This window comes from Pecten maximus, chromosome 12 (genome assembly GCF_902652985.1).
Source record: "Pecten maximus chromosome 12, xPecMax1.1, whole genome shotgun sequence".
NCBI lineage: Eukaryota > Metazoa > Mollusca > Bivalvia > Pectinida > Pectinidae > Pecten > Pecten maximus.
In genome coordinates, this window is record NC_047026.1 from 30760667 (window position 1) to 30783036 (window position 22370).

The window sequence follows — 22370 nt, forward strand, 5'->3', positions numbered from 1 at the left end:
TCAACCACTCATTCAGGACCAGTAGCAATTTAAAGATAATGTGGAGGACATCTAATAGATGATGGAAGCTGTCCCTTTTTATAAGCACTTTTAAAGCAGCTAAGTGATCTAAACGTGGGGATAGAAATAATTTAGTCGACTACAGACAAACATATTCAACAATTGATTTTATTTCATTATCTTAATTTCATAACATCAATTAATGAAAATAAGTAGCAGCTGGAAAATGGATTTCTTTGTGGAGGTGACAAAACAGCTGATTTCTCTTTTATTACACATGAACTTGAAATATTCCCATTAAATTTTTACAGAACTAGAATTCTTAATTATATCAAATTTTAATTTTAATGGTAAATTAACATATCCAAATGTCATTTGCTTACATTTTAACTAACTTGAGGTATTGGATTTTAAGACAAATATTAAAACTGCATATTGATTTATTTATTGTTAACTTGAAATTATTTCTTTTGCATTCAATTGACATTTGGCATTGATGTCAAGGACACAATGATCCAAATACAGCACTGCATTTGGTCAATGGGGTGATAAATATTGAATGGTTATTGCTGGATACAAAATTACGAGAAAAAATTGCAATTTTACATTTGACCTAGAGGTCAAAGTGATCTTTCGACAATTGAAAAGTTATCACCCAGACAAACATTATTGTAAAAATGTGCACTTATTTGACCATTGACCTTCAGTCTATTAGACCATATAACTACAGTTTCATCAACATCTTCAAATGCATGGAAGGTATGGCCTGGGCAATAGATTGGTAGAAAATTGCACTTGTTTGACCTTGATATTTGTAATGCTCTGACATTGGCTTTAGGTGATGTAAGTACATTTTGTTTTTTTTAAAGTTTCTTCAATGGATTAGAAGTAATGACCCTGACAAGAAATTATTATCAAGTATACAAATGTTATTAAATCCGGCAATATCATTTTTTTTGTATTTAATGTCATTTTTAATCAATCAACTTTTCAGAGATTTTATTTTCATTTTCTCTGTATCAATTTTTTTTCCATCTTATGATGTTCCCGACCTTGTAATCACCCGTTGACTTGATAAGACTAAAGCCAACAGGTCAGTGAGAGAGGCGGTTAAAGCTTGTGATGACGTAACTGTGATTTATATTTTTATCAGTGAGAGAGACGGTTACAGATTGTGATGACGTATCTGTGATTCATGTTTTTATCAGTGAGAAAGGCGGTTAAAGCTGGTGATGACGGAACTTTGATACGTTTTTTTCAAAATCAGATTGTGCCAGGACTTCAGTCACGAATACGAAGATTATTTGATATGTACAATTCGCTGGTCTGATACATAAAAGTCAATCTCCAAATATACAAGAAATAAACAAAGATAACACAAACTTTTCAAAAGCTTTTATTTCCAAAAACAATATGTAACAAAGAGTTTTTGGGTGATAATGTAGTGATATATTCAAGAAAGGTGAAGTAGGATCTGTATATTGACTCGATGGATTATGTATATTGACGACAAGGAAAGTGATACGATGGCGTAAATTGAATTCAATTTATCAATTTAAAATCAACCGGTTATATAAAGGTTTTGAAAGCTTTTTTTTTTTACACTTTTATACTATTCATCACTTCAAAACATCATTACTCATCACTATTTCATAATGTAACAATAATCAGTTTTGCAATTATAGCATTTGACTGAGGCCGATACCTGTATTTATCAATCCAAGAATAGATTATATGAAGCGAGGTTGAAAATGGAAGGCGTTTTATCTATCTCCTTGGTGAAATTTCTGATGCATGTTACTATTGTCATGTGATCCAGTGTGGATTGCTAAAAGCATACCGACTTCCCCCTATTTTTACTATTTAAATGTATGTCCTTAGCGATTTTAAGTAACGTGGAAATTGTGTATACTGTGTTTAGATCCTGTAAATGATTGTGCTCACCCAATCACAATCAGTTCGTCTGGAACCCCTCTAATCTTAGCTAGTCCTGGTCTGAATATATTCACCTTGTACGAACTGACATTTTCCACATTACTTGGATATTTAATGTACACAATCGGAAATTAGAAAACAATATTAGTATACATTCACATAGCCCGCGGAATTACATTACTATGAATAAATATAAAACAAATAAAGCAGTACAAATGGAAAGTGAAATCAGGTACCATTCCCAGATGCTTTAAATGCCCTCTGAATTACATACCAATAACAAAACCATAAAAAATGAAACACAGGTGGCAAGTGAAAATATATATTTATCTTTTATCAGCATGTCTTCCTCATCAAGTCTACAATACAGTACTCTATTACAATATTGTATTTAATACAATACAACACAATACTGTATTACAACACAAAACAATTGATAAATAATTGCCAATTTAATTTCTTTGTGACAAATTTATTCGTGCATGCAATCTTATTACTAAAATATAATTTTATAATAAAAATGACAGTATTTGAAGTAATGTCCCAGAATCACGGTATAAATGAAGTGAAAGTATATATATAATATATATATATCCCTTTTTGCTTTCTGTTCGTCTCATATCCTAAAACTCCTCGTGGAACGGATAGTAGGGACTGTGCATTGCATAGAGTATCGGACTGAAACAAATCCAATAAATAAACGTTAGTGCATTTCAGTCAAAATTAAATTGGATCGGCCAGACCTACAAATCAGATTAAGAATTTAAATCATCTTGTTATTCGTCACAAATTTTCATTTTCGATTATAAGATTCTCAGATTGAAACAGTTCCTGAAATACTTCGAATCGTTAATATATCCTTAAATGACTGAAATAACAGGATGTGGTAAGATTATGGATGGTAATCCAATTGTATAAAAATATACTATCTCTGTCAGAGAGTTTTTTTTAAGACCAATTAAAATATAAGATGTATATTTTTACACAATTCTTTACTTTATATTCTTTACAAGTTTACGACAATAAGTTTGAAATTTTTATTTTACCTTTACAATAAAATTAAAGTGTATAAATTATCAATCGCATCCGAGAGAAATTATATCGTTCTATGCTTCTATATTTTCTGATCATACTGTATGGTTGGTAAATTGCACGGGGCTAAAATTTCGCGGTTATTCCATTGGGACCATTCTCATGAGTTAACATTCTGTAAAGAACAGTAAATCGTGTACGCCGTTATTATTGTTTTATTTGTTGGTGTTAGTATATATTTCTATCCTGTAGGTGTAGCTTCTTCTGCTCCAAACAGCTGTATGAAACAGCAGCATGATGCAATTCAATCCATCTTTTGTACAACCCTTGAGATTGGAAGTAAACAGTGTTGGCGTTTGTACCCACGTTATATCGTAACTTGCCTGTCAAATTTTAATTCATTTGAATAGGGACACGGTTCAAAATATGCAAATATACTTAATAATAAATCCAATACTGAACATTATGAATGTTTTTGAAATTGTATGGCTCGTTAGTATTTCCAAAGTCAGATTCGCTATATCTATATAGAGTGTAGTCGCCTCCTATAATCACTTTTACGCCCTTAGCATTACTGACGAGTCCTAGAAGGACGAAGCCGTTGTATGATGCATTCTAATTCATTTCGGCTCTATACTGCATCTAACTCACAATTTGTTTTGAACTATGCTAATATCGTCTGTGTCTTTTTTACAAGGGTGAGGATTTACAGGATACGGTTACGGTAGATTTTACATTATGTGAAATGATATAATATGTAATGTATTAGAAACAATAACAATATCATTATTGACAAATTGCAGGGACGCATAATCGTTCAGTTTGAAAATGCTTAAAATATTACAACAGCTACATTTGTACCGATACTGTACAGTTTGAAAATGCTTAAAATATTACAACAGCTACATTTGTACCAATACTGTACAGCTTAAAATATGATTTGATATGTAACCCAGTCCTTTGTGTATGTCAATGAATGAATAAATATTTTCTGACTTGTATTGTAACACTTAACCAATTTCATTGAGCAAGGTCAACGATAGACTGGCCACCGGCACCTAAGATTTTTCTTAAGAATTGCTTAGCTAAATGCTTATACTAGATTATCTCCCCTGAGACACCAACATCAATCCAGTCTGACACAACGATAATGTGCAATTACTCTTAAATATCAAGCACTGTCTATTAAATAAGTAAATACTTTATAAGTATCGAAAATAGGAAAAATATGTTAGCATATATACGGAATAAGATGGCGTCACCTGAACACAGCCAATTGTAGTGATTACCGTATACGAGACGTTAATTAACATGTTACCTAACCAAACTTATGATAAATTATCAAAGCAAAGAAAAAAAATAGTGTATTAATGATAACTGGTATGAAGTTATTATATTTACAAAAGGAGTCTTACTTAGAACTGTCTTCCCATCTACAAACACGAAAATTCCTATTCATCCCGTGTATGATCTTCATTTCGTCGTCATCCAATGCAAAGTCAAAGAGCTAAAATTAAAATAGATGTAATTAATGGGCAGACCAATCTGTTATGTTCATAAGTAACATTGTAAACTTTTCGGCTACATTTTATACATATTTTAAGAATTTCCTCATGTCTCAAATTTCTAGCATTTTACTTCCCATTTTGAAATCTAAGTTCACTACTTTAAATCGCATTATATACGGTAAGATTATAGCAGTAGTTCCGGTGTCCTATAAAATTCTGATCCCCATGAAATACCGACCCGGATCAGTATTTTATGCATAAAATACTGACCCGGGTCAGTATTTTATGCATAAAATATTGATCCCCCCCATAAAATCTTGACCCCCCCCCCTAACTGTGCTGAAACAGTTACATCATACAAGATTAAGCATTATTAAATCATCTAATCTGTAATTCATTGTTTCCACAAGTTAGCCCAGGTAATACACAGGGTGTCATATATGTGTACCTGAGTTGGGGACCCCGGGGGCTAATTATAGTTATAACAGTACAGGTGTGAGCAGGTGACACAGACAGGTGACCAGCACACCTATATAGATGTGATATTTTACTGAAGAGAAATTAATTTGAAGCCTTATAAAGCTTGTAATTACCAAATACTGTAGAAGTGAAATGAATTAAGATTATACACTAAAATTTTACTTTTATAAACATTCATATCTTATGTTTTGAATATACTGCATTCAAACAAAACATGAGTTTTATGAGGGTAGATGAGTGCTTTATGATATGTTTAATTATATATACAATGCAAACTTCTCTTTCATATTTTCATATTTTTAAACAAATTTTGGAAGGAGGTGTGTAAGTGAAATAAGTTTTTACCGATGGTAAGATTATAGAATTCCATCAATCATTGATTATTTCATTGATTTAATTGGTGATGCTGTAAAATTCATTCGATATTGAAGAACTGAACATAAACACCATGCTGCCAAGTAGGTGACCATATATAGGTAATTTTTTTTTCTAACTGATTGGCATACATGCATCTATAATTATTGTATAGTTTCCATAGATTTAATATATAACAATAACATTAATACAATGATCATTTGCCAAAGATATAGCATCCCCCCCCCCCCCCCAAAAAAAAGGGTGATTTTATTCTGTCCTTTAATGAGGAACTTCACAACATTATTGTATAATTATGTGTACAATTTAATTAAGTGAAACAAGTTTTATACCAATATAACAATTTAAATGAATCCGTGTTTTTTAATATATATTATTACTGATGATATTTATATTGTTATCAAGGTATTTTCACCTGCTTGCAGAGCAATTAAAAGTTCTTTGTGCGAAATGAAAGGTTTTATTTTTTGACATCACTGTATAACATAGTAACAATGATAATGTAAATCACATCATCATTTATGGATGCATACAAATGTTTAAAAAAAGAATATATGAGTATTTTACAAAACAAAAATGTATTTCATGGATATATTCTAAGTAAGCCAAACATAGGGTGGTTGTATACATTGTGGGAGTTGATAGGTGTGTTATAAAGGGTATTAGTGATATGTATTTTATGGGGGTAAGTCAGTATTTTATGGGAGTACATAATACTTAATTGGTGATGATATGTATATCATCGGGGGTAGGTCAGTATTTTATGGGGGTGGGTCAGTATTTTATGGGAGTACATATTACTTAATTGGTGATGATATGTAAATTATAGGGGTAGGTCAGTATTTTATGGGGGTAGGTCAGTATTTTATGGGGGTAGGTCAGTATTTTATGGGAGTACATATTACTCAATTGGTGATGATATGTATATTATAGGGGGTAGGTCAGTATTTTATGGGGGTAGGTCAGTATTTTATGGGAGTACATATTACTTAACTGGCGATGATATGTATATTATAGGGGGTAGGTAAGTATTTTATGACAGCATGTATTACTTAAACAGTGATGATATGTATATTATAGGGGGTAGGTCAGTATATCATGGGGTAGGTCAGTATTTTATGAGGGTAGGTCAGTATTTTATGGGGGTACATGTTACTCAATTGGTGATGATATGTATATTATAGGGGGTAGGTCAGTATTTTATAGGGGGTAGGTCAGTATATTATAGGGGTAGGTCAGTATTTTATGAGGGTAGATCAGTATTTTATGGGGGTAGGTCAGTATTTTATGGGGGTAGGTCAGTATTTTATGGGAGTACATATTACTCAATTGGTGATATGTATATTATAGGGGGTAGGTCAGTATTTTATGGGGATAGGTCAGTATTTTATGGGAGTACATATTACTCAATTGGTGATGATATGTATTTTATCAGGGGTAGGTCAGTATTTTATGGGGGTAGGTCAGTATTTTATGGGGGTAAGTCAGTATTTTATGGGGGTAGGTCAGTATTTTATGGGAGTACATATTACTTAATTGGTGATGATTTGTATATTATAGAGGGTAGGTCAGTATTTTATGGGGGTAGGTCAGTATTTTATGGGGGTATGTATTACTTAATTGGTGATATGTATATTATCGGGGGTAGGTCAGTATTTTATGAGGGTAGGTCAGTATTTTATGGGAGTATGTATTACTTAATTGGTGATGATATGTATATTATAGGGGGTAGGTCAGTATTTCATGGAGGTAGGTTAGTATTTTATGGGAGTACATATTAGTCAATTGGTGATGATATGTATATTATAGGGGTAGGTCAGTATTTTATGGGGGTAAGTCAGTATTTTGTGGGGGTAGGTCAGTATTTTATGGGGGTAGGTCAGTATTTTATGGGAGTACATATTACTCAATTGGTGATGATATGTATATTATCAGGGGTAGGTCAGTATTTTATGGGGGTAGGTCAGTATTTTATGGGAGTACATATTACTTAACTGGCGATGATATGTATATTATAGGGGGTAGGTCAGTATATTATGGGGGTAGGTCAGTATTTTATGAGGGTAGGTCAGTATTTTATGGGGGTATATGTTACTCAATTGGTGATGATATGTATATTATAGGGGGTAGGTCAGTATTTTATAGGGGGTAGGTCAGTATATTATAGGGGTAGGTCAGTATTTTATGAGGGTAGGTCAGTATTTTATGGGGGTAGGTCAGTATTTTATGGGGGTAGGTCAGTATTTTATGGGAGTACATATTACTCAATTGGTGATATGTATATTATAGGGGGTAGGTCAGTATTTTATGGGGGTAGGTCAGTATTTTATGGGAGTACATATTACTCAATTGGTGATGATATGTATTTTATCAGGGGTAGGTCAGTATTTTATCAGGGGTAGGTCAGTATTTTATGGGGGTAAGTCAGTATTTTATGGGGGTAGGTCAGTATTTTATGGGGGTAGGTCAGTATTTTATGGGAGTACATATTACTCAATTGGTGATATGTATATTATAGGGGGTAGGTCAGTATTTTATGGGGGTAGGTCAGTATATTATGGGAGTACATATTACTCAATTGGTGATGATATGTATTTTATCAGGGGTAGGTCAGTATTTTATCAGGGGTAGGTCAGTATTTTATGGGGGTAAGTCAGTATTTTATGGGGGTAGGTCAGTATTTTATGGGAGTACATATTACTTAATTGGTGATGATTTGTATATTATAGAGGGTAGGTCAGTACTTTATGGGGGTAGGTCAGTATTTTATGGGGGTATGTATTACTTAATTGGTGATATGTATATTATAGGGGGTAGGTCAGTATTTTATGGGGGTAGGTCAGTATTTTATGGGAGTACATATTACTCAATTGGTGATGATATGTATTTTATCAGGGGTAGGTCAGTATTTTATGGGGGTAGGTCAGTATTTTATGGGGGTAAGTCAGTATTTTATGGGGGTAGGTCAGTATTTTATGGGAGTACATATTACTTAATTGGTGATGATTTGTATATTATAGAGGGTAGGTCAGTACTTTATGGGGGTAGGTCAGTATTTTATGGGGGTATGTATTACTTAATTGGTGATATGTATATTATAGGGGGTAGGTCAGTATTTTATGAGGGTAGGTCAGTATTTTATGGGAGTATGTATTACTTAATTGGTGATGATATGTATATTATAGGGGGTAGGTCAGTATTTCATGGAGGTAGGTCAGTATTTTATGGGAGTACATATTAGTCAATTGGTGATGATATGTATATTATAGGGGTAGGTCAGTATTTTATGGGGGTAAGTCAGTATTTTGTGGGGGTAGGTCAGTATTTTATGGGGGTAGGTCAGTATTTTATGGGAGTACATATTACTCAATTGGTGATGATATGTATATTATCAGGGGTAGGTCAGTATTTTATGGGGGTAGGTCAGTATTTTATGGGAGTACATATTACTTAACTGGCGATGATATGTATATTATAGGAGGTAGGTCAGTATATTATGGGGGTAGGTCAGTATTTTATGAGGGTAGGTCAGTATTTTATGGGGGTATATGTTACTCAATTGGTGATGATATGTATATTATAGGGGGTAGGTCAGTATTTTATAGGGGGTAGGTCAGTATATTATAGGGGTAGGTCAGTATTTTATGAGGGTAGGTCAGTATTTTATGGGGGTAGGTCAGTATTTTATGGGGGTAGGTCAGTATTTTATGGGAGTACATATTACTCAATTGGTGATATGTATATTATAGGGGGTAGGTCAGTATTTTATGGGGGTAGGTCAGTATTTTATGGGAGTACATATTACTCAATTGGTGATGATATGTATTTTATCAGGGGTAGGTCAGTATTTTATCAGGGGTAGGTCAGTATTTTATGGGGGTAAGTCAGTATTTTATGGGGGTAGGTCAGTATTTTATGGGGGTAGGTCAGTATTTTATGGGAGTACATATTACTCAATTGGTGATATGTATATTATAGGGGGTAGGTCAGTATTTTATGGGGGTAGGTCAGTATTTTATGGGAGTACATATTACTCAATTGGTGATGATATGTATTTTATCAGGGGTAGGTCAGTATTTTATCAGGGGTAGGTCAGTATTTTATGGGGGTAAGTCAGTATTTTATGGGGGTAGGTCAGTAATTTATGGGAGTACATATTACTTAATTGGTGATGATTTGTATATTATAGAGGGTAGGTCAGTACTTTATGGGGGTAGGTCAGTATTTTATGGGGGTATGTATTACTTAATTGGTGATATGTATATTTTAGGGGGTAGGTCAGTATTTTATGGGGGTAGGTCAGTATTTTATGGGAGTACATATTACTCAATTGGTGATGATATGTATTTTATCAGGGGTAGGTCAGTATTTTATGGGGGTAGGTCAGTATTTTATGGGGGTAAGTCAGTATTTTATGGGGGTAGGTCAGTATTTTATGGGAGTACATATTACTTAATTGGTGATGATTTGTATATTATAGAGGGTAGGTCAGTACTTTATGGGGGTAGGTCAGTATTTTATGGGGGTATGTATTACTTAATTGGTGATATGTATATTATAGGGGGTAGGTCAGTATTTTATGAGGGTAGGTCAGTATTTTATGGGAGTATGTATTACTTAATTGGTGATGATATGTATATTATAGGGGGTAGGTCAGTATTTTATGGAGGTAGGTCAGTATTTTATGGGAGTACATATTAGTCAATTGGTGATGATATGTATATTATAGGGGTAGGTCAGTATTTTATGGGGGTAAGTCAGTATTTTGTGGGGGTAGGTCAGTATTTTATGGGGGTAGGTAGGTATTTTATGGGGGTAGGTCAGTATTTTATGGGGGTAGGTCAGTATTTTATGGGGGTAGGTCAGTATTTTATGGGGGTAAGTCAGTATTTTATGGGGGTAGGTCAGTATTTGATGGGGGTAGGTCAGTATTTTATGGGGGTAGGTCAGTATTTTATGGGGGTAAGTCAGTATTTTATGGGAATACATATTACTTAATTGGTGATGATTTGTATATTATAGAGGGTAGGTCAGTACTTTATGGGGGTAGGTCAGTATTTTATGGGGGTATGTATTACTTAATTGGTGATATGTATATTATAGGGGGTAGGTCAGTATTTTATGAGGGTAGGTCAGTATTTTATGGGAGTATGTTTTACTTAATTGGTGATGATATGTATATTATAGGGGGTAGGTCAGTATTTTATGGAGGTAGGTCAGTATTTTATGGGGGTAGGTCAGTATTTTATGGAGGTAGGTCAGTATTTTATGGGGGTAGGTCAGTATTTTATGGGGGTAGGTCAGTATTTTATGGGAGTAGATATTACTAGCGGTGATGATATGTATATCCTTTAGGGTAGGCAGGGCATCCAATAGGCCCATGAGAATATGTTTTTGACTCCTCAAAATTATGTTTGACTCTTCGATGTGATAACTCAAGTCCATTTTTCAAATGTTTTGAGCCTAGATTTCTGAGAAACAGAAGATGTATGATAGAGGTTGTTTCTGTAAGAGGATGTATGATAGCGATTGTTACTATAAGAGAATGTATGATAGAGGTAGTTACTGTAAGAGGATGTATGATAGAGGTTGTTTCTATAAGAGGATGTATGATAGCGATTGTTACTATAAGATAATGTATGATAGAGGTTGTTACTGTTGGAGGCTGTGTGATAGAGGTTGTTACTATAAGAGGATGTATGATAGAAGTTGTTAGTGTAAGAGGCTGTAAGATAGAGGTTGTTAGTGTAAGAGGCCGTGTGATAGAGGTTGTTACTATGAGAGGATGTATGATAGCGGTTGTTACTATAAGAGGATGTATGATAGAAGTTGTTACTGTAGGAGGATGTATGATAGAGGTTGTTACTGTAAGAGGATGTATGATGGAGGTTGTTACTGTAGGAGGATGTATGATAGAAGTTGTTACTATAAGAGGATGTATGATAGAGGTCGTTACTGTAGGAGGAAGTATTATAGAGGTTGTTACTGTAGGAGGATGTATGATAGTGGTTGTTACTTTGGGAGGCTGTATGATAGAGGTTGTTACTATGAGAGAATGTATGATAGAGGTTGTTACTTTAAGAGGATGTATGATAAAGAGGCTGTTATTGTAGGAGGCTGTAGGAAAGAGGTTGTTACTATAAGAGGATGTATGATAGAGGTTGTTACTGTAAGAGGATGTATGATGGAGGTTGTTACTGTAGGAGAATGTATGTTAGAAGTTGTTACTATAAGAGAATGTATGATAGAGGTTGTTTCTATAAGAGGATGTATGATAGAGGTTGTTACTATAAGAGGATGTATGATAGAGGTTGTTTCTATAAGAGGATGTATGATAGAGGTTGTTACTATGAGAGAATGTATGATAGAGGTTGTTACTTTAAGAGGATGTATGATAAAGAGGCTGTTACTGTAGGAGGATGTATAATAGAGGTTGTTACTATAAGAGGATGTATGATAGAGGTTGTTAGTGTAAGAGGCTGTAAGATAGAGGTTGTTAGTGTAAGAGGCCGTGTGATAGAGGTTGTTACTATAAGAGGATGTATGATAGAGGTTGTTACTGTAAGAGGATGTATGATAGAAGTTGTTACTGTAGGAGGATGTATGATAGAAGTTGTTACTATAAGAGGATGTATGATAGAGGTCGTTACTGTAGGAGGAAGTATTATAGAGGTTGTTACTGTAGGAGGATGTATGATAGAGGTTGTTACTTTGGGAGGCTGTATGATAGAGGTTGTTACTATGAGAGAATGTAGGATAGAGGTTGTTACTTTAAGAGGATGTATGATAGCGGTTGTTACTATAAGAGGATGTATGATAGAGGTCGTTACTGTAGGAGTAAGTATTATAGTGGTTGTTACTGTAGGAGGATGTATGATAGAGGTTGTTACTTTGGGAGGCTGTATGGTAGAGGTTGTTACTATGAGAGGATGTATGATAGAGGTTGTTACTGTAAGAGGATGTATGATGGAAGTTGTTACTGTAGGAGGATGCATGATAGAGGTTGTTACTATAAGAGGATGTATGATAGAGGTTGTTACTGTAAGAGAATGTATGATAGAGGTTGTTACTATAAGAGGATGTATGATAGAGGTTGTTACTGTAAGAGAATGTATGATAGAGGTTGTTACTGTAGGAGGATATATGATATAGGTTGTTACGATAAGAGGATGTATGATAATGGTTGTTACTGTAGGAGGATGCCTCATAGAGGTTGGTGTTCTTTATTGGGGACTGTTTATGACATATAATAAGAAATTGATGGTATGAATTTATTCACATTACAGCTCTAATATAATATATCACTAGGAAAAAAAAGTTAATTATAAAAATTGATATGTCTAAAGTATTTGCCAACACTGTCTATTTAGAAAGTCTTAATTGCAACAGTTGGTCTCCCTATTATTCATCCTATTCATCAAACCATGCAATGTGAAGTATTTTTTCTGCACAAATTATATGTATGTATTAAAGTAAAATTGGTAAATATTCTATAAATTTTATAAGTTTTTGGGGCATCCAGGATTTCAGTTTTTGGGAAAACAGGATGACACCTTTATGATAATTGAATTTTATTTGAGGCATTTATTTTATTTATTTAGATTATAGTTTGAAAGTAATATTATCTATATACATGTATATCCTCATATAAGCAATGAAAATATACTTGTATATACAGGTATATATATAATTACAAAACATTGTTTTAAAGAAGGGTTTAAAACATCTTCAATTTATGCATCATAACTTATATATCTTAAGTTTTTAAGTAAGTATGATTTACCCCAAAACTAACATAAACTACATAATTATGTACATCATTTTTTTCTTGTAAAGTACAGAAAATGTTAGACATTAGACAGCATTGAACTTTCTTTTGTCAAAGTTAAAGAATCAATTAATATATATAATCAGAGATGTATATATAACTTACTTCATTTTCATTTGTATATACAGTATATAGTTATACAGATTTCTGATATGAAATCCTTGTTATACATGTATACCATGTTCAAATGAACAAATATGGATAGATTAATTGATACTAAATCATTAACACTATAAACTTTCTTTAGCCATATACATGTATGTATATACCTGGTCATATTGTATAGGCCTGAAGGCCACACCTGAGTGCATGGTCACCTATAGCAACTGGTCATGATCTCACCTTTGCAGCTGATTATAATTAGCCCCCTGGCCCTATCCTCAGGTGTGAGACTGACAACCTGTTTATTTCTTGCAGGACTGACATGTAAGAATTATGTATAAAAGCTTAGATGATTTAATAATGCTGTCAAGTTTGCTTTTATGTAAATTGTTTCATCACAATGTAGGGGGGGATCAATATTTTATGGGGTAGGTCATTATTTTATGCATAAAATACTGACCCGGGTCGGTATTTTATGGGGGGTCAATATTTTATATGACACCGGTTTGAATTTGTATTGATTTATCAATTGATACACAATTAGAATAAAGATATCACTAATGATACATGCATAGCTATAGGTGTATTAACGCACATCTAAACACGGAATCTACACCGTAAGTAACCTTTCACTAATACGTAAATGACAAGTTTGATGGTATCTTAATTTTCAGTTTGTCGATAGTAACATTCGTGCTTTCCAGAAATAAGGATTTATTTTTACATGCATTACTTGATTAGATAGACAAAATATTTAAGAATTACTCTGAAAATTATCGATTGCCGACGAAAAAAATCCAATGTATAAGAGCTAGATGCAGTTTAATTAATTTCATAGAGGAGATTATGGTAGCGGTTGCACTCATATCGGGAGATATTCTTCTTCAGTGAAGTGACATAGCTTTCGGCACTCTGAATATTCTTTAGGATATGCCTGATAATGTCGTCTAGTATTCCCTTGTTTTCAATTAATAGCGCTGCCCTCGATGAGAGCGATAATGGTATTCACGTGAGTTTTCTCTAATTTCCTATTTGAAAAAAAAAAACCATATTGATATTGTGTCATAAAAGATGTCATTTAAATGTTCGATCAATGGAAATAAGCCTTTAAACCTACTTCAATATTTTGTTTTTGCCTTGCTGAAGACACGCTCTTCGGTATAACGACATATCCTCTTTGTATACCCCATCGGAGTACAACCTGAAAATAAAGCATTTAAAAAATCAAAACAAAACAAACACAAAAAATTCAAATTATTTCTTTTAAATGATATGTAAATATCACAATAATTTTGTTTCACTGCTAATTTCAACACTACAAAGCATGCTCTTTAAACACATATAAGAGCGGTTGCTTGTTAGTTTATTACAGAAATTTGCCGATTTGTCAATGATTGAAAATTTTGCTGACCTGTCCAGCAGATTTGTTGCACCGAGCTGCCATCTTTAATATTTCAGGCTCCTCAAGTAATGTCGGATCGCTTGGTTTGGCCCTAAAGTAAACCAAAATATAGTAATATCTGATCATTGAGTTGTGACCCAACAATATACGTAACATTCAACGGAACAAATAAAAAAAATGAGTATGATGACAAATATTGACATCAAGTTATTTGAGAGAAATGAAAATTAATATGGTTACATATTGACATTGAAGTAATTTAACCTTCTTTATGAAATTCCTTTCACTGAATACTAGTAACGTTTGGTGGCGAATTCATATTGTAAATAAACTTAGTAAACATATTAGCCTAGCGCTCACGGGGATTCGGGACTTGCTACAGTCTCTATGTAGTCGTGTTTACGTTCTTGTCTTAATTCCAAATACTGTACACATCAACGAGACAATGCAATTCTTACCAACTATTGACCAAAACCCCTATAAAGTCTGTTATTACGTTAACATATTCCCAATCCAACGAAAACTGGACGACGCCTCTTGTCTCTATATATATGGATTGAACGCGCTATATAGAATATTTCTGTATCCCATCGCGTTCATACCACCGTACACACAATAAAAACACTGTATACGTCAATGTATATATTTACATTAAACAATTCGCTGAAATACCGTACGAAAAAAATAAAGGTCGTGATGTGCTGCGACATTGGTTACGAAGGCAGTCGAAGTTGCTTAGATAATATTGTTCCAGCGAATATACGTAAAGACACCAGTATTATTTACAAAATTAAAAGAAACAACTGCACATTTTTGTTTAATACACTTTACGTTTACAATTCGTTAATATATTCACAATCCACGATTTCCGACTCGCATTAATTATGGTTGTCAAGCACAGCGGGTATTGATACAGGCAGTTAGTAACGTTGTCGTTCTATAGGAACTGTACGCTTCAGCCATTTGTTGTTAGCCTACCTCGTGGTTACATATTCACTTATTTCCGTAATCTTCAGTTTAGGTTTTGACAAAACACTCACTTGACATAAGCTTTTTATACAGAGATCATCTGGTACCAGGAGAAAACGCTAAAATTGCGAAGATCAATCCTTAGAAAATATCGCCGCCTAGTTGACGTTCCGGTAACGTCACAAAGAGACGATGTCATAATTATGTTACCGATTCCTGCGCTTATTAATCTACTGAGCCTTTTTTCACTGCTTTATGTTAATCGCAGTCAGAGTTTACTAAGCTGAAGAAGGAAGAGATGTTAATATGATTTCTTAATATCAAGGGAACGCCTTGTCTGATGTATTTGCTAGATAATGAAATATACCGGGGTTGAGGTTTAATAGTGAAACAAATCAAAGTCGTGTAAAGTAGCCCGATGCCAATGCTGTACAGGCATTTAGCATATCTGAAACTGTCTATTGAAAAAGAAATAAGATATATTATCCAATTCATCAACAGTACAATAATATTTAATACTTTGACAAATCCCTACAAATATCTACTAAAGTAAGGTACATATTTAACGTGAAGACGCATTAACCAGTAGTGCTTGATGAATCAATGTGTTTATTTAAGATAATTATGCATACCATGGTCGATCAGCAGATCCCAGAGGAGAATACGCAACTACAACAATATCTTTGGATTTACAGAATTGTAGCAACTTTTCGTTGGTAATGTAGGGAGATATCTCGATCTGAAATTGAAGCATAATCATTCTACAATACATGTCGTGAAGTAAAATAGTAATGTAGTTTTATACGGTAAGTGACTGTAAAAATATATAAATTATAAATATATATTCGGATTTCATTCGTAAGGAATATGCTTTCATTTACAACATTTACAAAAGTTATACGCCAAATTAGAACATTTTGTATTCGGCAACCTCTTTATTCCTATTTACCTGGTTACAGGATATCGGATGTTTCAAACCAAGATCTAAAAGCCTCTGGATTTGTTTAGAATTGAAGTTCGACAGACCTATCGATCTACACAATCCCTGGTCTACCAAATCCTGCATGGCCTGTCATCAATACAAAATTACTAACAATTAAAAACATATGATGCATTTCCTCATAATGTTCCTCAGTAGTTCATTACTAAGTTACAGCATTACAGTTTATATCATAATAAAACATCATTTACAACGATTAGAAAGTGACAATTACAAGGTTACAGCAGACGATATAATTGTTTTAGCAGTCCATTACGTTATAAAAACGCGACGTCAATATGATATACGTTCTTTCATTTTATATAATTATGAAATATTACTAAAAAAAAGTATTGAATTAATATACAGTGTATATGTCTAACAAAGCCAGTCTTTCAGGCCAAAGATATCTTGTTAGGTAGCACGGTTTCAATGCCTTACATACAATGTAGTTGTATTGATATATCTATATATAGGAGAATCTTACTGTCCATGCCTTACATAGTTGTATTGATATATCTATATATAGGAGAATCTTACTGTCCATGTTTCAGTATAGTCGATATCGACAACATCAGCCCTTTTGCCATCTGCAGTTACCGGGAACATTTCGGGTCCTTCCTTTCACCAAATAACAAATACAAGAAAAACACACTTTGAAATATTTACAAGATCTACATCATTGCGGTATGGCAGCACCTTCCTCACACGCACTCTTTTGTCGATATTTTGTTGTCTAATTTAGAGATAAAGATATTTTCTGCCTATGTGGTCCCGGGTAGTTATGTGATGTAAACTACAACTAAACCACTACAACATTCAATTTGTGATCACGTATCTTAAACTAATCTTGTGACCATCCCAACTTGAGTCTGTTTAATCATATAGCGGAAAGTTTGTAATAAATTACAAATGTACCATTATTTCGTCGGCCAATATCCATACTAATAAACTGCACAACTTCGTTTGGGGACCTAATTACGTGTACAAAGAACTTCTTGTCGTGTCTGACATTTCCATCTCTGGGATGAGGTTTATCGTTAAAGATCGATTTTACTTGATTTGTAGACATACAATATATAAGTACAAAAGAAAAAGTATCAATGTGATTTAGGAAACTATCAGTATGTTGTTTCACAAAAGAAAGAATTGTTTTCTCTATAAATTCAATAGAAAGGTATTTAATGTGTCCTTACCTTCATAGGTAAAGGCCAGTGTATAATGTATAGGTCAACGTAGTCCATGCCGAGGTTGGTCAGGGACTCCTTACATCCCTCCGATACTCGGGCCTTACTGTGGTAGGTGTTCCATAGCTGGAATTGTAGATAATTTAAATATTATTTTATTTGTATTGTCCGTTTTATACAAAGAATGATTAAAAGAATGTGGACATAGCTTCAGAATTTTTATTTACCCTTTTATGCTAATTATCCTTGAAAGATAGAGGTAAGGTTATTTTAAGCTTATTTACATTTAATGCCAGTAAAAGTTTGAAGGTTTTAAAAGTTAAATTGAAACCTAAGAAAAGAAAATGAAAATATTCTACTCTTGAATCATTCTGCAACATTTATAGTATAACCTTAAAACCTCTATGTAAAGTATCAAATTGATAAATGAATGGTAAGTAATTACAAACGCTTAACCAAAACCAAAGGTTTCCGACGAACTGACGAAAGCAAACAAATCCTAGAGCCCCCTCCGGCGGGTAGGGAAGTAATAAAACAGATTGTTTATCAATATATATATATACATTGTATATAAATAAAATTATAGCGAAACTTGCTTTATATCTACATAATTGCTTATTAAAGGGACAGTTTAGTAGAATTTATTTCTTTTCTTTCAAGTCGGAAATGTTTTCATAACATTATTGTTTAATATTTCTTACGGAATATTCATGCCAAGATATTGACAAAAATATTTCGTTCCATGTATATTGTTATTGATACCAAATGAACCGCTTATTGTACAGTAAAATCTGACAAGAATGACCTGATTAGTTTATGGAATGCAGACAATATTCATGTCAGAAAACCATGTGCATTGCATAATTATGTGTATATGCAACACTTTCAAATACAAGTTCAAATGAAGTACAGACAATGGTGTGACAATTTCGAATCCCCAATTCCCATGTGTTGTTGTTTTGTTGATCAATGGGTATTTATTGTATTTGTATTTATTAATGTACTTTTTCTTCAGTTTTTCCCCTAATTTTAAATCAAATTATCGCTGTCACCCTTGCTGGCCACTTGAGGTATTCGAAAATTGTCGTATCAGTCGATTATCAACGAGGTCGCGAAACCCCAAAACATTCAATTTTTAAAGAACCAATAATCAAATTATGTAAATAAGCTTGATAATCTTACCTTCTTAATGATACATGTACATATGTACTTAATATAAATTAACGTACATGCTGTATTTGTTTACATTCAAATAATTGGTCTGTTGTTTTAACTATTTGCATAGGCACATTAAAGGTGTGATACAGAGACTAGAATCGGTACATGTAAGTATAATACAATATGAATTCACAACGAGCATTTTTATTTCAAAAACATCTTTCGCAGAGCACATTGTTTACAAAGGCTCAAGAAAGCTTGTTTGGTCGATGAAATCGATGAAACCGTCGTTAGTATTTGCAACATATTATATTGATATATTATAGATATTGTAAATATTTGTGAAACCACACTACTTCCCCGCCAGATGGTGCGAGATTTCGTTCTAATGTTATTTGAATTATATACATTTGGCGCTGGCTTATTTAAACTGACCACAGAAAACATTTGCTGCAGAATATACAACTATCCGCTATGTAATCTGTCATATATATATATGGTATATTTTCGATTTCAGAAGACTTCTTTTAAAATGACTCATTTTAAATTATCCCTTTATATACGTGGTTAACATACCTTTGTTGTAATAAACAAGTCCTCACGTTTGACAATTCCATCATTTATACACTCTTTGATTGCCTGTCCTACCTCCTGTTCATTTAGATAGGCAAGTGCACAATCGAAATGCCGATAACCCAGTCGTATCGCAGATTTCACAGCTTCTCCGACCTCACCTGGTTTTGACTAAACACAGTCAATGGAAAATCTTCGTGTAGCATATTGAAATTGTATGGTGCATTAACAATCATATATCGTATTCAATAAATAAAACAAAATATCAAGTCAAACTGCTCATATCACCTTCTGGTATCAAATAAGTAAAAAAAATCTTTAAAATCACATAGCATGTTGTATTTTAACTCTAAAAAACATGATTAATTCATCTCAACTATATATGATGTATATAAACTATACCTTACTAATCATAGCGCTAATTTGAAGCTAACTGTGATTTTAAGTACCACATTTTTTTTTTATCTTTTCTTTTCTTTTTTTATCTATTTTATTTATGTTTTTGGTTCACATGGGATAATGCTTTAAAAGCTACAAAGAACAACGTACAGTATGTGGTAGTATGATTTTTTTCTTATACATGTGATATATTATATGGAGGACCGTGTGGATCATATCTTGAATTTACCGTATAGATAACGCTCGATTACAAGTGTCTACTATGCCAAAGCGTATTGTAAAAATAAATAGAATAATATCACTTTAAACACTTTTAATATCATCACACAAGATGTAAACAACATAATATTTATCAAATTATTCAATCGTGTGACATTGTACGTACATGAATCATCTCGGTCGTTTTTCAGTATCTAACATCAAATGAATCGCAATGTTATTATTCTAGAGTACCTACCAACATTGATTACACGATTATATGTACACTACTTTATTAGTTGTCAACATTTTATTTATTTATCAAAAACCAGGCTGCTCAATGTTTGTAGTCTAACCGAAAAACTGACTTTATAACACATATGACCTAGTTGTATACATCTAGATACGTATCAACATCAACGAATCGTTCAAGCCACACACGAGTGACTAGTACCTTTACCGGGTACGTATATAAAGTACGATACAGTACATGTCGAATTACCATTCAAAACAACTTATTGGACCAATGTTTTGTATTATTTTTCAAGGTGAATGGCATTGAAAGAAAAAATATGAAAAATGACACACGTTATATACTCAGACCACTTGAAAGTTTAACATCGAATATTTGCATATTAACGGGTACGTACTTTAAAGTGTATGGATGAATATTCTAAAGGCTACACAGTTCTCGATGCATACAATGAAGTCTATAAATCAGGTCAGGTCTGAAAAAGGTAAAAGTAAACTACTACATATATATTCAGTTTCACATTAGTTTGAATCTACAACCTACCTTCCATGTACCCAGACCTACGCATGGTATCTTAAATCCACTGGGAAATATTTTCGCCGGTGTCGCTGCCATCATGATATGGTTGCGGTATATCGAGTCCAGCTAGATTTACACACAGTACGTGGTAGTCGGATTTCTCCTTATATATGGAGGACCGTGTGGACCATATCCGGAATCTAACGTATAGATAACGTTCGATTACAAGTTTCTAATGTACCCAAATGCATTGTGAAAATTATATCACTTTTCAGTTTTAATATCAAAATAAAAGAGATGAAACAATATATTAATTATTATATGCATTCCATCGTGTGATATTGTACTTATATTGTACATGAACTATCTCGGTCGTTTTTCAGTATCTAACAATCAAATGATTCGCAATGTTATTATTCTAGAGTACCTACCAACATTGATTACAATAATGATATGCACATATACTTTATTGTCAACATTTTATATTCACTAAAGAAGAGGCTGTTCAATGTTTGTAGTCTATCACAAAACTGACTATATAACTAATATGACCTAGTTGTATACATCTAGATACATATCATCATCAACGAATCGTACAAGTCACACACGAGTGACTAGCATATTTACCGGGTACCTATATCAATTACGATACAGTACATGTCGAATATTATTTAAAACAACTTATTGGACCAATGTTTTTGTATCTTTTTTCATGGTGAAGGGCAATGAAAGAAAAGTATATTGAAAATTACACGTTTTATACTCACACAACTTGGAAGTTTAACATCGATCGAACTTCTACATTTTAACTGGTACTTTAAAGTATAGAAATAACTGCATGTCTTTATCAGCATTACATCGGGATAATAATATGTTGTTTAAGCCACGATGAGATAAAGAAAGAAAAGAGATTTTCATTTTATTGAAAGTCAATACAGCTCTGAACACGTTGAAGATAATGGTGAATACAACTTCTTTAAATATACATGTAGAGGACATTAACAGTTAGTCTTGATAAAAAATGATTCACTAGCCTCCTTGTGAGTAATCTCCCTTTCAAAATTGTCAGAAACAAGTTTAGACAGTTTTAGTACCTAAACGTCTCTTCTTTTTTTCCTTTTTCTTTTTTACAAGGAGAATAAATGGTCTTTCCTCTGACTTCCATTAGCATAGTTTTCAAAAACAACTGATCGCTAATTCTAAATTGTAAATCAAAATCAGGTATATTTTCAAATCTGTCTAGATTTTAAAGTTGGAGAAAGTACTTGTCTATGAACACTGCCTATACAACTATTTATAAGATTTATGTAATCATTATCTTGTAATAATGTATTATTCAGCTTCAACAAGCTCTACCTTTCTTAAATTCCTTTATTTTCACCTCTTTTTTTTCGGAAATAACTAGTCAGGTAGATATCCTGTGTCTATACATGACAGAATAATGCTTGCTTGCGTGCTTTCTTAATAGGGATT

At 33.1% G+C, this 22370-nt stretch overlaps 1 protein-coding gene across 1 annotated transcript; it reads right to left on the minus strand.

The window, feature by feature from the left end:
• Positions 1-1380: 1380 nt before the first annotated feature.
• LOC117339853 (aldo-keto reductase family 1 member B1-like) lies at positions 1381-21246 on the minus strand. Its single transcript, XM_033901562.1, has 10 exons — positions 20922-21246; positions 19532-19699; positions 17807-17923; positions 17151-17231; positions 16581-16700; positions 16264-16370; positions 14672-14753; positions 14378-14461; positions 4383-4474; positions 1381-2613 (listed from the first exon to the last, which is right to left on the minus strand). The coding sequence occupies exons 1-10, from the start codon at positions 20994-20996 to the stop codon at positions 2559-2561; spliced, it is 981 nt and encodes a 326-aa protein (XP_033757453.1). The 5' UTR covers positions 20997-21246; the 3' UTR covers positions 1381-2558.
• Between the last annotated feature and the right edge of the window lie 1124 nt (positions 21247-22370).

Coding starts and splice junctions, on each gene's coding strand:
- LOC117339853 (XM_033901562.1), bottom strand. CDS start 20,996: ATGATGGCAGCGACACCGGCGAAAATATTTCCCAGTGGATTTAAGATA. Junction 4,475..14,377: donor GGCAAAAACAAAATATTGAA/GTAGGTTTAAAG, acceptor TTTTAATTTTAG/CTCTTTGACTTTGCATTGGA. Junction 2,614..4,382: donor AGATGGGAAGACAGTTCTAA/GTAAGACTCCTT, acceptor GATTTGTTTCAG/TCCGATACTCTATGCAATGC.